Genomic DNA, 15,408 nt, shown 5'->3' with positions numbered 1-15,408 from the left:
CATGTATTTTGATACTAATGCTCTCATGCTTTCTTTATTATCTGACTTCATTGTTATTTCTTCATTGATTTGCACTTCATGCTGTTATGTGTAAAATTTTACATAAGGGAATGACAAAAAATGACCCGGAATTAAAGCTATTTTAGCCACAAAACATCAGAATGAAGATGGAGAAACCAATTGGCATCGGTTCTTTCAAGCAGCCACTGACACAGAACAACCAGCAGGGGGCAGCAGGACTGTCCACTTCTTATCTCTCAGTCAGTCATTTGGTTATTTACTGATGTGTTTTGATCAGTTTTATGGTGAAGCTGTTTCAGCTTTACCTTTTTTTTTTTTTTTTTGCACAGATTGTGCCACGTCTCTGAAACACTGCAGAATTTATGTTGATAAATGAGGGTGAGCTGACCGGTCCCTGCTGCAACAAATTATCTGCAGACCACTTCACATGCTTCACAGACGGTACAAGAGTCAAGTCCTGAACCAAGTCAAGTCAGATCTTGATCTCTTCTAGGCGTTGTAGATGTGATTAAACCCCTCCAACATTTTACCGCTGAGAGTCAAGAAGAGAGGCAAACTTTTCTCAGACTGATGTCAGAGATTGGTTGTTGGCCACAAGAAGAGTTCTGCTGAAGCCATTTCAGAGAAAAAGGACAAGATTACTACTTTGTTTGCTAACTATAAGTTCTGTTGACAAGATTATGACATGCACAGTGCTTTTATTTCAGAATACCCGATTTTTACTTTTGAAGTAATACATGGTTAAAGTTGATAGCAATTCTAAAGTTCTGGTTTCTCACAGGTCATAATATTCCAGGGAAATTGTTGCTTTCATTTTTCCTCCTTCATCGATTTTGTTAGCTGCAGGTAGGAGGAGCTTATTAAGTTCCATATTAGTTGCTGTGGAAAAAGGAGAAACTGTCATATGAATAGGAAGAACCAACCTGCAAAGGTGAGCATATTTACACGCAAATGATTTTCTTCTGTGCATCACTGAATGATTGTGTTCAATATTGCTTGTGAGTATAATGTATTACAAATAATGATACATAGCTAATAGTGTTTTTCATTAAATAAAAAAAATACTTCGGATTCAGAGGTGTTTGGGTTTAATCTGTGTTTTGTATTTTGATTATTTCCTTGTTTTCCTATCTTAGATTTATCCTTATCAGTTCATCCCTTTTAATTTAATTTTATTCTCATTCTTTGAGCATTTGAGCTTGTAACAAGTACGACTTGTAACAAGTCGGACTTGTTACGAGATCAAATCTGGACTTTAGAGGTTAAGCCTAGAATATGAAAAATTTATGAAGATTCATGAAAGAAGATGATCTACTAGAACTAGGTGTCAAACAAGTGACCGATTTACTGATCATTTTATAATTGTTAAGAGAAGATGCACACAAAAAAGAAAAGAGTCATAAAGCAACAAAAATATTTGAACTCCACAACAGGATTAAGTTTGCAACGTTAAACCAGAATTAAACTTTAATAAAAAATAAATAAAATAAAAAAAAGACATAAGACTTTCTCGCACGACTTCTGGATATTTCACTCAAAAATTAACTGTGTATTAATATAAAAACAAACCGAATTTCAAAATTTTAATACTTTAAAATTATTCTATTGTATTTTGAGAGATGCCTACATCATTTCCAATCAGAAACAAATAAATTGATTAGATGACAGTTCTGTATAGAGATTTGAATAATTAGGGGCCTAATTGATATTCTGACTATTTTCAAGTTCAAAACCAGCAAAAAAAAAATCTATATTTTGCAAGTATGAGCTGGCAGTCTCACCAACCCAAACATTCAAAGTATTTAAAACAGAGCTTGCCAACACTTTCCCACAACATATGAAAGTAGAAAAATACATCAAGATGTTTTTTTTATATATATATCAGTCCCAAAATCAGTCTTATGATACTTTTTTTCTTGTATGCATGGTGCAAATGTACAGAACTGAGTTTGTGCTTTTGTCTAACCAGTATGACATCTGTCAACATACTCATACCAGACTTATCTAAAGGGATGTGGTGTTCTTATTCTGTATCTGATTTTCGCTGGTTCAAACTGGTTTTTTTAGACACCAAGTCTCCGGTACTTTGTCACTTTTGTGACAAAGTACCGGACTTTGTCACTTTCTCTCTCTATTAACTTAAAGTCCCAACTATTGATTTTCAGTTTTTTTGTTTTATTTGACATTTGTTCAGTTATTTTATTTAGCATTTATCTGATATCACAAAATTATTATTTTTTTACAAGATTGAAAACAATTTTCCAAGGGAGGCCTGGCCAAAAACGGCGGCATAATACAAAACCACAATTGACACAGTTACACAACTAAAACACACTCTTGATTAAATGACTGTGGAAGAAATTAAATGCTTATTTACCAGTTTAAAAAAGTATTTAGTGTTACCTTAATGTCATGAATAGGATCAGAATTCCTGATGATGACAGATAGAGATTTAAGCACTTAAAAATAAGCAAGGATTTAATTATTTAAAACTACTAGATACTCTCAAAAGCCAAAAACATAAGACGTGGAAGTATAAAAAAATGTAAAAGTGTTTTCTTTACGTACCAGTCCCAAAATCTGCATGATGACACACTGGTTTCTATGCATGATGTAAAGATACAAATCAGGGTGTGTGCTGTTGTTTAACCAGTGTGACTGGAAAAAAATCATTTACCCGTCACAAGATATTTTGCTCTTAGTGATGTAGATATCAGTGATGTAGAGTAACAGAGAAATGTAAAAGTAACATTTTAAGCTTTAGTGTGGAATGCAACTTTTTCTTGTGTACCTGAACTTCAACTTTTTAAAACCAGCTCTTTATTTTGCTTTTTGTCTGCAGATATCTTACATACACAACTAAAGTATTGTAAAGATGGAAGTCTAAGAAATTGGAGATCGATCATTTCGCAGCAGGACGAGGAGGATCGTCAACACCTCTGAAAAGTTTGCTGAAGTGTTGATGAACACATGCTAATCTAAACAAAGCAACGGTAGGCTACAAAACTATGTCCTTTATGACTACAAATTTAACAAGAATGGGCTGAGAATGATTATTGTCCTTCACTGCTTCTGTTTCTTACAATAGGACTGTGAAGAGATTGTAAACAAACCCATTAGCAACATAGCTGTTAGCTTGCTAGCCACAAGCGCAGCGCCGCTTTTTTCCCTGTTATTGCACTTGGAGTCTTTCTACTTAATGTTTGTTATGAGGACACAAGTAAGCAAAACTAAGAGAAAAGTGTTTTAATGGATGGTATTTCAAAAACTCACAAATGCTTTGTTCATCTTATTATGCTAGCAACATAGGTTTTGTCCCCCTGTAATATCATTTTCCATATAGTAAGAATGAGTGTTTTCACCAAACGGCAAAAGCGGTAGTGAAAATAAGACGGATGGATTTTTAAAAAATCATCTGCTCAAACCCACACAGCTATATTTCATTTTCTTTCACAGGTAGAGGCCAGCAATAGCTCTGCCACACCCTAAGAGAGAGGTAAGATTATTCCAGTGAATTATTTTAACCACTATATTTCATTTAAGTTTAATAGAATTAACAGAATAGTCAAAAGAAATGTGTAAATGTAATTTACAGACTGATCTGCAGCAGGATACGATAGATCAATGGCAGCAAGTGCAGCCACAGACGTGGATGAAAGTAAAAGTAAGTCTGTTTCACTCATTACAGAGAATCTGGAAATTATTCACAGCGCTTCACTTTTTTCACATTTTATGCTACAGTATGTATATTTTTTCATTTTCATAAATTGTACGAAATTAATCTTTTTTCCTCAAAAGTCTACAAACAAATACCCAATAATGACAATGTGGTGACCGAATTGTTTGGAGGCACTAATCTGTAGGCCTCCATCACTGGTAAGTGATGTAAGTTTGAAATCACCAGGACTCTTCCTGCAGCAGGCCGGCCGTATGAACATCATGCTAGAAGAATTTCTGTGTATAATTTTGTGGAAAAAGGTTATCTTAATACAATTTGGAATAAGAAAATAACATAACAAAATGTGGAAAAACTGAAGCACTGCCAATACTTTCCAGATGCACTGTAATCCCAACATTTGGAATTTGCTATTTTCATAACTGTGGTACAAATCTAGTCTTTTTTTTCTTGTTTTAGCTGATGCTGATCTCATCATTGTATTATTTGGTGACACAAGTTCAGTTGAGACTGGAACAAAAAACATCTTAGTTAACCAAGATGAGCACACAGAGTTTTCATCCAAGCTGTACGACTTGTGTGGTCGACACATATCTGTTATTAACCTAATTGGCCTGCGAGACATTAAAGAAATAACTCTAGATAAGGGAATCAATGCCTTTCTTTTACTGATCTCGTATGGCCACCATGTGAGTCAATACAAATCAGGGCTGCAGTGGTTGGAAAAAACTTTTGGGAGAGGAGCAATTTATTATTTGATGACAGTTTTGACTCATAATTCAGGCGAAAAATATGAAGATGCATTTAAAGACCTGAAAGTTTGTGACAGTTTTGTTGAAAAGAGATACCACACATGTACCAGGAGTATGTCCGTCTCAGAGGAGATAGCAGAGCTGCTGCTAAAAATACAGACGATGGAGGCTGATAACAATCCATCCTGCTTTACTGGACTCACATGTGGTGGAAATAAAGAGCAAAATAAGGATTTGGAGCCAGAATCTGCGGGACACAACTTGATGGAGTCTTCAGTGGTTAAGAAAAAACAAACGGGTAAGACTTAATTGTTGTCACTCAAGTTACTCATTTGGTGCGTTTTCACAGCTGTGAAATGTCAATGTCAAATTTATTTATATAGCACTTTTAAAAAAAAACTGCACCATAATAAAATAAGTTGACGAAAAGAAAAAGAAAAATAATACAAGAAAAAATAAAATAGTAAAAAAAAGCGGCTGTCAGCTGTAAAAAATCAATGGGTTCACTGTGCAGCCGTGAGTGATTAGTTTTTCAAGAACAATCTAAAACACGACTTAATTAGTTAATAAATCGCTTCCCCCCCATTTCATATTGTTTCTGAACTCTTAATGCGATAGAAGAGCAGGGCTGCAACACGTCGATCGCGGAAGGTTTTGAGTCGATCTCGGCATTAGGTGACAAACTGATCGCCGCCAGGAGGCTGAGAGAAGCACGTCCTCCTCTGACTTGCTTAAAACGTTCGTAACTTTATTAAAGAACAACAAAAAAAAAGTCAACAAAACATGTTCAAATTAATGACCCAACAAAAATAATAATCTCAGTAATTATTGTTTCAACAAGGTGTTGCGCGTTTCGGTTCCATTATCAAAATAGCAGAGCAGGAGTTTAAAATTAACTAATCAACCACCGCTGTGTTCATGAGAGGCTTATTAATAATCACAAAATGAATATCAAGCCTGAAACCCTGATATTGTAATGGACTAAATGTTTTAAACGTCATCTGTGCTCGGCTCGAAGAGCGAGCGGTTGCCACGGCAACGGGTGTGCTTAAACGACAAAGAGAGAGTAAAAAGGTTTGCATTAAATTATTATAATTTACAAAATCATGCAAAGTTGGCACTTTTAATGGACTTTTAGAGCAACTTTGCATTGAAAGTGTCATTATTTACTGAACGACACTTCATGACAACTGTCATAAACATTCATAAAGACTTTTTTATGTTCATGACAGGTGTTATGTCATGTTTATGACAGTGTCATGTCAGTCTTATGCACACCCTTCAAATAAAGTTTTACCATATATATATATATATATATATATATATATATATATATATATATATATATATATATATATATATATATATATATATACTTTTGTCATAGTACCCCCAAGAATTTAAAACTACTTCCAGCCCTTATCCATTGAGATCTGAGCCCTGTAAGGGGCTCCTATCTCCAATAGTCAACAAATGAGAGGCAGGGTTCACCCTGGACGGGTCACCAGTCTGTCACAGGGCAACACAGAGCCAGACAGGACAAACAACCATGCACACACACACACTCACACCTAGGGAGAATTTAGAGAGGCCAATTAACCTGACAGTCATGTTTTTGGGCTGTGGGAGGAAACTGGAGCACCCGGAGAGAACCCACACCTGCATAGGGAAAATATGCAAACTCCATGCAGAAAGACCCTGGGAATCAAACCCAGGACCTTCTTGCTGCAAGGCAACAGCTCTACCAACTGCGCCACTGTGCATCATGCCTTCTTTTTTTAAATCTTTAAACTTATATCTTCGTGTCGTGGTCCATGCTAGTGAAATTAAGTTAATATGTTAAGTTAAGAAGCAGGGTCACGTCCAGACCACACCTCTAATGATATGCATTCATCTAATTTCATCCCTTCGTCCATCCATCCATTTTCTTACACCCTTATCCCATTGAGATATCTTCCTATCTCCAGAGGTCAACAGATGAGAGGCAGGGTTCACCCTGGACAGGTCACCAGTCCATCACAGAAACTATCATATACACACAAACACAAACCTAAGGAGAATTTAGAGAGACCAATTAACCTGACCACACCTCATGTTTTTGGACATGTGGGAGGAAGCCGGAGTACCCGGAGAGAACTCACCATGCACAGGGAGAACATGTAAACTCCATGCTGAAAGACCCTGGGAATCAAACCCAGGACCTTCTTGCTGCAAGGCAACAGCTCTACCAACTGCGCCACTGTGCATCATGCCTTCTTTTTTAAATCTCTAAACTCAAACCTTTTATCCCTTTGTCCCTTCATCCTTGCATCCACTCATCCCCTCATTCCTTCTTCAATAAATCTTTAAACTTCTATCTTGCTAGTGAATTGCTAATTTTTATCAATCCATCCATTCATTATAGCGAGAAGCTTCATGGTTTTGGCTCCTAGCATTCACACGTGTTACACGTTTCTTCACCCTCCCTTCTCTTCCAACTTTCGGGTTTCCTCAGTGATTGGGATGTTGCTCAATACCATTAAACATCCAGCCATTGGTTGCTACGTAGATGCTTCCTGCCACTTTCAGCATCTGAACAACTTGCAGTGTTTGCACATTGTTTGTTGTCTGTCACTTTGTTACCATTTCTCATTCATACTGGAAACCAAAAATTCAGCCAGTAAATTATTTAAGAGTAGTTGAAGCAGCTTCTATAACGAATTCATCAGGTCAAAGCTACGCTAACAGCAACAGGTTAGTGCTTGCGAGGTAGCAGTCACCTTGATGAGAAATATTTAGATATTTTAATATCAAGAGCTCCCATATAACAATTTACAGAACATTGAACTATAGATCTCTACTAACTGGCTGTTTTTACCTCAAAGAAGATGAGGAGCAGAAGAGTGAAGCTGAAAGAGAGGTAAATATAAGCTGTTTATTTGCTATTGGGTGTAATTTATTAGCTAAATATATACATATATTTAAAGATATTTGTTTTCTCAACAGGGTCCAGCTATTGAACTGTCAGAAGAGAACCATAATGAGAATGCAGCCATGAAGACAGGTGCACTTTTAAACACATGAAAACCTTCATAAAATCAATAAAACCTAAACTAGCTCTGCTGTAGTTTTATCTTTTGTTTTGTTTTTGTTTTTTTAGTAGGAACCTCAGCCAAGAGTTCAGGACAAAATGGTGAAAAGGTAGGACTGTGGTTATTGTTTAAATTAGTGGTCCACAAATGACAGATATCAATAATCGGCCAATTGGTCTGTGTGTAAATTGTTTCTCAACAGTCACAGAAAGATTTGGACAAAATCGTCCAGAACAGCAAACACCAAAGAGAGACTCAGATATTGCTAACCAGACTGCAGCTTCAAGATGAATATCCAAGGAAGATGTCCCCAGGAAAATTTCTTCAAGTTGGTCCACCTTTAAAACTGCACCAAGACACATCTGAGAAAGATTTAGCATATTCTTTTCTTCACAGGTTGATAATGTTAGATTACCGAACCAGATACATTCCTGTTGAACAAGACAGTAATTGTCTTGACGTCACTTGTTCAAAGCCTGTTCTTGACTCTGATGGCAATGATTCTGATGAAAGTGACATGGAGTCCTTTCTGAGTGCTAGTGTTGGCACAAATCAGCCAAGTCAGACTCATGTGCATCCAATGGATGTTCAGATGGCAGTATTTCACTCCTCAGACAACGTCCTCAGACAGATCATGATTACTAAGCTTTCCCAGTGTCAGTATGCCTTACCTTTACTGGTTCCTGACCCATTTACAGCTGAGATTGAATGTCCTCTATGGGCATTCAGACAAATAACTAAAACATGGAAGGTAACCAAGGGGGATTCACAAGCCACCATGAAGAATATTCCAATCTGCAAAGCTGAAACACCCTTGGTATCTTTTTTCCGCCTGGGAGCACTATCGGTGTCCAAGTCCCAGCTGATGAACTCCTTGATCAATGACCGCCACAGCACATTCTTCCACAGACACTGTCCTGGGAGCACCAAATCCCGACTTTTACTAGATGGAGTTGCTGAAATTACCTGGTACTGCCCGGCTGGAAAACCCGGTGATGCCTTCAATAACTGCATTGCTTTCTGTAACCTTCATGGTGATGCTGTGATGATTGAAAAACAGCGTGACATACTGATGGAAAAGTCATCAGTCAATGTTGTGATGGTCCCAAATCTCCAAAAAGATGATGGGAGTAGGAAAATTATATCAGCTCTGTGGAAGTCCAAAAAGCCTCTGATTTGTCTCCTTGTTGATGACGATGGTGCTGTGGAGGGTAGGAAGGGAAAATACAAAATGGGACTCAAAGCAAAAAATCAGGCAGATGTTTCTGTTGAACTTAAAAGAATCATTCAAGCACTTTTGTCTTCAGAGGATCCTTCAATTTTAAAAACAACCTTCCAGCTTGAAACCATTTCGGAGAACTCAGAAATCAAATTGGATGAAAGCAACAATGCGTGCCAAAATGGAAAATCGGCTGCTGTGAAGATAACTAATTTGTTTCAGAATAGAGATGTTTCAAGCATTAAGGATTACTTTCTTTCTTACCAAGGCCATCTGTGGCTGAAGTGGTGCAAAACAAATAAGGAACTCCATCGTCTCACAGGAAACATCGAAAATGACAAATCCAAAAAGGAAAGAGAACTGACTCGAATTAGAGGACAACAGTGTGACACTTCTTGCAGTGAATTGATGAGGTTGTTCACGGAGAACCTCTTCATACTACCACCAAAAGACAAAGAATATTTCCTGAAATGGACTCAGATCCTAACAGATGCCCTCTCCGCAGATTGTATTTCTTCAATCCTTCAAAGCTACGACAGCAAATGGTCTGAGGTTATGGCTTTGAGGAACAGTCACGACAAATCAAAAAATTTAGAAAAGATGGAAACTGAGCTTGAACTATTATCAAAAAAACTTCAGTCTGCAACATTTGGCTTGGAGCACATTTTCAGGGAAATGGGACAGATCTATGAGGCCCATAAAACAAAACATGGAGACAGTAAACCTGGTGATTGGTGTGGCTATCCCGAACTGGCAGCAGATCTGCTGATCTCAGGTCATCCTCTGGAGCTGCTGGATGGGGATGCTGGCCATGTTCCTTTGAGGTGGATCTCCAGTGTTTTTGATCAAGTCATCAGGAAACTGGGCGACCTGAGAGTGTTTGTGTTGTCAGTTCTGGGCTTGCAGAGCAGCGGAAAATCAACATTGATGAATTCAATGTTTGGACTCCAGTTTGCAGTGAGTGCTGGGAGGTGCACCAAAGGTGCCTTCATGCAGCTGGTCAAGATATCAGAGGAGGTCAAGAAGGACATTAAGTTTGATTATTTATTAGTGGTGGACACTGAAGGACTGAGGGCTCTGGAACTGGAAAGTACTACTCTTCAACATGACAATGAACTGGCAACGTTTGTTGTAGGTGTGGGAAATATGACTTTAATCAACATCTTTGGTGAAAATCCAGCTGAGATGCAAGATATTCTGCAGATAGTTGTTCAAGCTTCCATGAGGATGAAGAAGATTAGACTCAGTCCAAGTTGTGTGTTTGTTCACCAGAATGTTACAGATGTCGCTGCAGCAGAGAAAAACATGGATGGTAGGAGGCGCCTGCAAGAAAAACTGGACCAAATGACCCAACTAGCAGCCAAAGAAGAGGACTGCAATTCAAACTGCTTCGGTGATGTCATTACGTTCAATATAGAGACGGATGTGAAATATTTTGCTCAGCTATGGGAAGGAAGCCCACCGATGGCTCCTCCAAACCCAGGTTACAGTGAGAGCATCCAAGAACTGAAGGCACATATCCTCTCTAAAGCCTCAACGTCCAATGGGATCAGTCTTTCACACCTCAAGGTACATATTCAGGACCTGTGGGACGCACTCCTGAATGAAAACTTTGTTTTCAGTTTTAAAAACACACAAGAAATTGCAGAGTACAGAAAACTGGAGGCGGAGTATGGAAACTGGACCTGGGCCATCAGGGACAACCTGTTGACCATTGAAAACCAGCTATACAACAGAATAGAAAATGGAGACCTCAACAAGCTTGAGTCAAGTACTGTTAGTACAGAAACTAGCAAAGCATATGAAGAAATCAAAGAAGCGATGATAAGATACTTTGAGGAAGAAAATAACAAAGAAACATTGGTCCAGTGGAGAGGCCGGTTTGAGAGCAAACTCAAAGAGTTTCACGACGAACAAGTGGGAACAGTTAAAAGAAAACTGGATGGAATGATTCGACAAAAGAGCGCTCGGAAAATGATGGACGATATGAAGACAGAGTTTGAGAACAAGCTCCTCCAGAAGAGCAAAGACATTGCTCAAAACTTCAAGAACAAGTCCAAAGAGGAAGCAGAGCTTCAACAGGCGTTCAACACTGACTGGAAAATCTGGGTTAATGAATTAACAAAAAATACAAAACCCTTGGAGGACATAGAGTTGGACAATGATCTGTTTGTTATCCTTAAAGAGATTGGCATGGAGGAAAAACTTATCAAAGAATGCAAAGAAAGCGGCACATATACAGATATATCAAAGACTGGTAAATATCTGGATTATGTAAACATTCTCAAGAAGAAAGATGTCAATGAGACGAGTGGAAAACCTCGAAGTGATGAGACGGAAAGCAATGTAACCAATAAACAAACGAAATCTACTAACGTCAAGAACGTTTGGAAAGCAGTCTTAAAACAATACTTCAAAACACCCAAAGCACCTTCTGTTGATCAAATACAAATCAAACAAATTATTGACATTGTTGCAAAAGAGTCGGTTGATACAATCAAAAAGAAACCCGTAGCAACAAGAGGCTACCAATCAACCTATTTGCACGAAATGGTCCATTTCATCAAAGAAAATGTGGCAATGTTGGAATCAGAGTTAAAGTATGCTTTTGTAAAGAAATTTACAGTAGATCTTGTTCTCTATGTGTTTGATTTAGTAAAGAGTTGGCTGCTGGAGTCCCAGCAGAAATTCAAACTGGACAACGATGCACTTTGCTATCTGGAAAGCAGGAAAATGCATTATTACAACATTTTCCAAATCTACTGCAAAGGAAGTTCCTCCGTTGTAGTGCTTGGCGAACTGATCTGTGAGAAACTGAGACCATCGATTGCTAAAGCTGGTTATACAAAGACCGCCTTGGCCCTCGCTCGAGACATGAAGTGTAACGTCCCAGCCTTCAGTGGAAACAGGCTGAACTTGGAGAAACACGTGCTGAGGTCACTCGCAGAGAGAGAGAAGTTTGAGGAGTTCATCGTCTACATCCAAAACCCCAGAGAGCAAGTAGAGGCTTTCATTAAAGCAGAAGTCCAGAGATACATTTACACGGGTCATAATAAGGCAGAAGTAATACTCCACCAAAATGTGGAAGACATTTGCTCAGTTGTGAGCCAAGCTCTACGTACTGCAACAGAGAAAGTTCAAATCCAGCGAGGCGGTATAAACGCGTGGCTGAGTGAATTATCCCTTCTGCTGAAAGATCAGCTAAAATTTGATAGTGCCTCTTTTAAGGACTTCAGCGACATACATGATTTTGACTTTCTCAGCAAAGAAACGGATGAAAAACTCAAATCAGTGAAAGAGCAAATTAGTAGCTTCTCGGTGCATGACATGAAAAAATCAAGGGAAACGCCTGAACAAATCCTCATTGATCAACTGTGTAGGTGTTGCTGGGTCAAGTGTCCGTTCTGCTCTGCTGTGTGCACCAACACGCTTGAAGGCCACAGCCCTGACGACCACAGCGTGCCTTTCCATCGATCCTGTTCGCTCAGTGGCATGTTTCATGCAAACACCAGAGAAATGTACATAAACTTCTGCACATCAGATGTTTCAAGCAATCGCACTTTCCATCCCAACCGAGAATCAGAGAGAGCCTTTCCCTATAAGGAGTACAGAAAGGCTGGTCCAGAGTTTGCGACGTGGAGAATTACCCCTGATGAGTCTAAACTGCCGTACTGGAAATGGGTTGTGTGCAGATTTAGAAATAATCTGGAAAAATACTACGGGTTAAAATTTGAGGGTTTAGGTAAGATTCCTGAAAACTGGAAAGAAATCAGAAAAGAGGAAGCCATAAAAAGTCTGGATGAAATGTGTCAGTGAAAAAACTCCCCTACAACTCTGCAAATAACTAAATCAGAATCTACCTGATTTAGTTCTTTATATAGCTACACCAACTCAGACAGTAAATTTAAAAATAAAGAAAAAATTAATACTATCTATGTATGTTTTTTTTCATGTTAAGTAGCAAACTGTGTTGCAAAAACGCAACACAATAAGAATTTAGATTTTCTTTTTAAACCGCCTCTTAATAATTTTATATTCGACTCTGAAGGGTGGAAGTTTTGTTGTATAAATTTGCTGTTTTTCTGCTATTAACTTACATTTTACATCATTTAGTTCAGTGCTCAGTATAGATTTATTTGCTGTAGTCTAATACAATTTATGTAATGTGCAAAAATCTCTTTATTTTATTCATTGCGTCTCATCACAATACCTGATCAACATCAAAACTGCATTTATACGACAACCTTTTGTTTGATTTTTATTTTTAGTTGAATGCGTTTCTGAAACTCACAGAAGGACCAGTAGTAACTGATGGTAACCTGTACTTTGAATTAACTCTAACATTTTCTTTTGGATGTAATGTTGTGGAATATTGTGAGGTACTTGGGAAGTAATGGTTTTTTTTTTTAAATCAAAAGTTTTCTAACAAGTATTTGTTTGTTGCTTATTAATACCACTTGCTAAAAGTATACAAAACCCTCTGGAACAAGTACTTTAATAACGTGCTTCAGAAATGCCAATGCTGTAAATCAACTTATGTTCAGAAATCAGTTTCTACTTGCTAATAAACATCTGGCTTCCGTCTGCTGCCTCTCATTTTGTTTTTCTTTTAATAATTAAATAGTGAAACATCAGTTACCCGAGGTTACTCTTTTGTATTTTTGCACCATTTTGTTCATGCTTTTTTAAATTCTGATTTCCTTTTCTAATCTGAATTTATTATAGAAAGATTTTCTTCCAAATTCACTTAGTTGAACATGGAAACTTAGATAAATATGCAGATTTAAGAGAGGAGGACCAGTAAATATTTTTATTAGTTTCCCATGAACACTTATGTTAACAGCTTCACTACGTCTCCATTGGACTCCAATGGTTGAAAGGTTCAGAAATGGGTTCAAGTGAACGATGCTGAATAAAGGTGGGAGGACAGGATGGTGTCGTCTTTCTTGTGGTGAAATTTGACCAGCACCAGTATAACAGATTCCTTTCAGTCAAACGATTTCACCTGTACTCACTGTACTGTTCCCACGGCTGAAAGCTACTGAAAGCTACTGAACCAGATCAGCTACTGAAAGTAGCTGATCTGGTTTTCATAAACCAAAACATTTCCCACGACCTTCTGAGATATGAGGAGATCAGATCAGAGAGGCAAAAGATAAATCAATATATTGAACGTTAATCTCACAGTGACAGTCGTTCCACAGGACTCAAAGCTGAATACGAAGAGAGCTCTGACACCGTCTGTCGGACCGCAGCCTGCCTGGGTCCAGCAGAGTGGTTCTGTTGGGCTGGACAGGCGGGACAGTGAGGGTCCACTATCGCTACCATCCGTCCTTCAGGCTGACACACTGCCAGAGACAGGAGAGTCATGAAATATATTTGAATTTATCTTTAGATATTTCGACAATGACCTACAGAATGAAGGATATAAAGGTGAAAATTGTGTCTAGTCATTTGTGTATAGCTATAATCTAATTAATTTGTCTGTTGCTTTAAAATGTAATCTGTTTATGGGTTTCGTGTATTCAATTTAAAGTAGCCACCTACTAGCGTTAATTAAACGGTGCATCTGAAGTTAATACCTAGAGATAAGGCCAGCAGCACTGACAGACTGAAATAAACACTTTCAGAAACATCAGAACCTGTAGTTGAACAGCTTCAACTCTTTTATTCTGAAACCTACCCACACAGAATATGAATAAAAGTCATCTTCATGGCTCTGTTATTCGGAACAAGTCCGGTTTAAGCTGTCAGTGTTCAGCTGCCGCCATTTTCCAAATCTTCTGATAAGCTAATTAGCACATTAGCTTCCGCTGTCGCTCTGTGGCAGCTGGTCAAAAAGTGTAATATATATATATATATATTGTTTCTGATAAAAATGTTTTATAAAGCTGAAGATAAACTGTTAAGAGGTGTTTGTTGAGAAAAATGACTTTAGAGGTGAAAACACGGCGATACAGCGACACCTAGCGGTCTGAGCGGGACTACATCTGCGTTTTGGAGAAAAGAGGAAGGAAGAAAGGAATGAGGAAAGAAAAAAGGAAGTGTGTGATCACATAATCACGATCAAACAGGACTGAACTAAGCACAGGAAGGCATTTCTTCATAAAGTTCCACTTGTTCAGGATTTTGACTCATCATCAACATGAATGATGCTAATTCATTCAATAATCATTGTATTATTAACTTAAATAAAACTCAGTTTTCACAAACACTTTGGCAGGACAGACTTTGTGACCTGATCTTTACTCCTCCTTTGTTCAGAGCTGCTCAGCTGGATGCCTGCCTGGAAAATGTTACCTTAAGTCAAGACTTGTTTCGCTTAAAAACTGAGTAATCAGGTTAATCAGTGAGTCCTGTTGAGAGGAAGGAGGAAAACCTGCTGAAAAGGTCATCATCTAATTAAAGAGTGTTTCAAAAGACTGCTGTTGAGGAGAAATGTTCACATTAGATTTCTCTAAAAAACAATCAATAGTTCATTTATTCCTGATTTAAGACTTTTTGCCTTCTTAGAAAAATGTGTAACCTTTTTTTTAAGCCATTTGCAATTTTCATCTGCATTATTGTTCGACATCCACCGCATTTGCTGTCACTAAAGAGTTAATCAAAAATAGGCTTTTATTTAAGAAGCATAACCACAGAGTAGAAATTTGACAAATATCCAAGTGA

General features: G+C 37.9%; 1 protein-coding gene and 1 non-coding gene across 2 annotated transcripts; both read left to right on the top strand.

Annotated features, from left to right (window-relative positions):
• Positions 1-2,734: 2,734 nt before the first annotated feature.
• On the top strand, positions 2,735-5,439 carry LOC103480475 (somatostatin 5). Its single transcript, XR_014084770.1, has 4 exons — positions 2,735-3,014; positions 3,478-3,517; positions 3,617-3,685; positions 4,157-5,439. It is a non-coding gene; the product is annotated as a somatostatin 5 (transcript).
• A 455-nt stretch (positions 5,440-5,894) lies between these two features.
• Positions 5,895-13,319, top strand: LOC103480540 (interferon-induced very large GTPase 1-like). Its single transcript, XM_008435520.2, has 4 exons — positions 5,895-7,348; positions 7,435-7,492; positions 7,589-7,629; positions 7,723-13,319. Exons 2-4 carry the CDS (start codon positions 7,483-7,485, stop codon positions 12,553-12,555), a joined length of 4,884 nt encoding a protein of 1,627 aa, XP_008433742.2. The 5' UTR covers positions 5,895-7,348; positions 7,435-7,482; the 3' UTR covers positions 12,556-13,319.
• Positions 13,320-15,408: the final 2,089 nt, after the last annotated feature.

The sequence above is a fragment of the Poecilia reticulata genome, chromosome 18 (assembly GCF_904066995.2).
Source record: "Poecilia reticulata chromosome 18, P_reticulata-male-v2, whole genome shotgun sequence".
Taxonomy (NCBI): Eukaryota; Metazoa; Chordata; class Actinopteri; order Cyprinodontiformes; family Poeciliidae; genus Poecilia; species Poecilia reticulata.
Note: the sequence above shows the minus strand (reverse complement) of the source record. Positions and strands in the feature narration are given on the sequence as shown.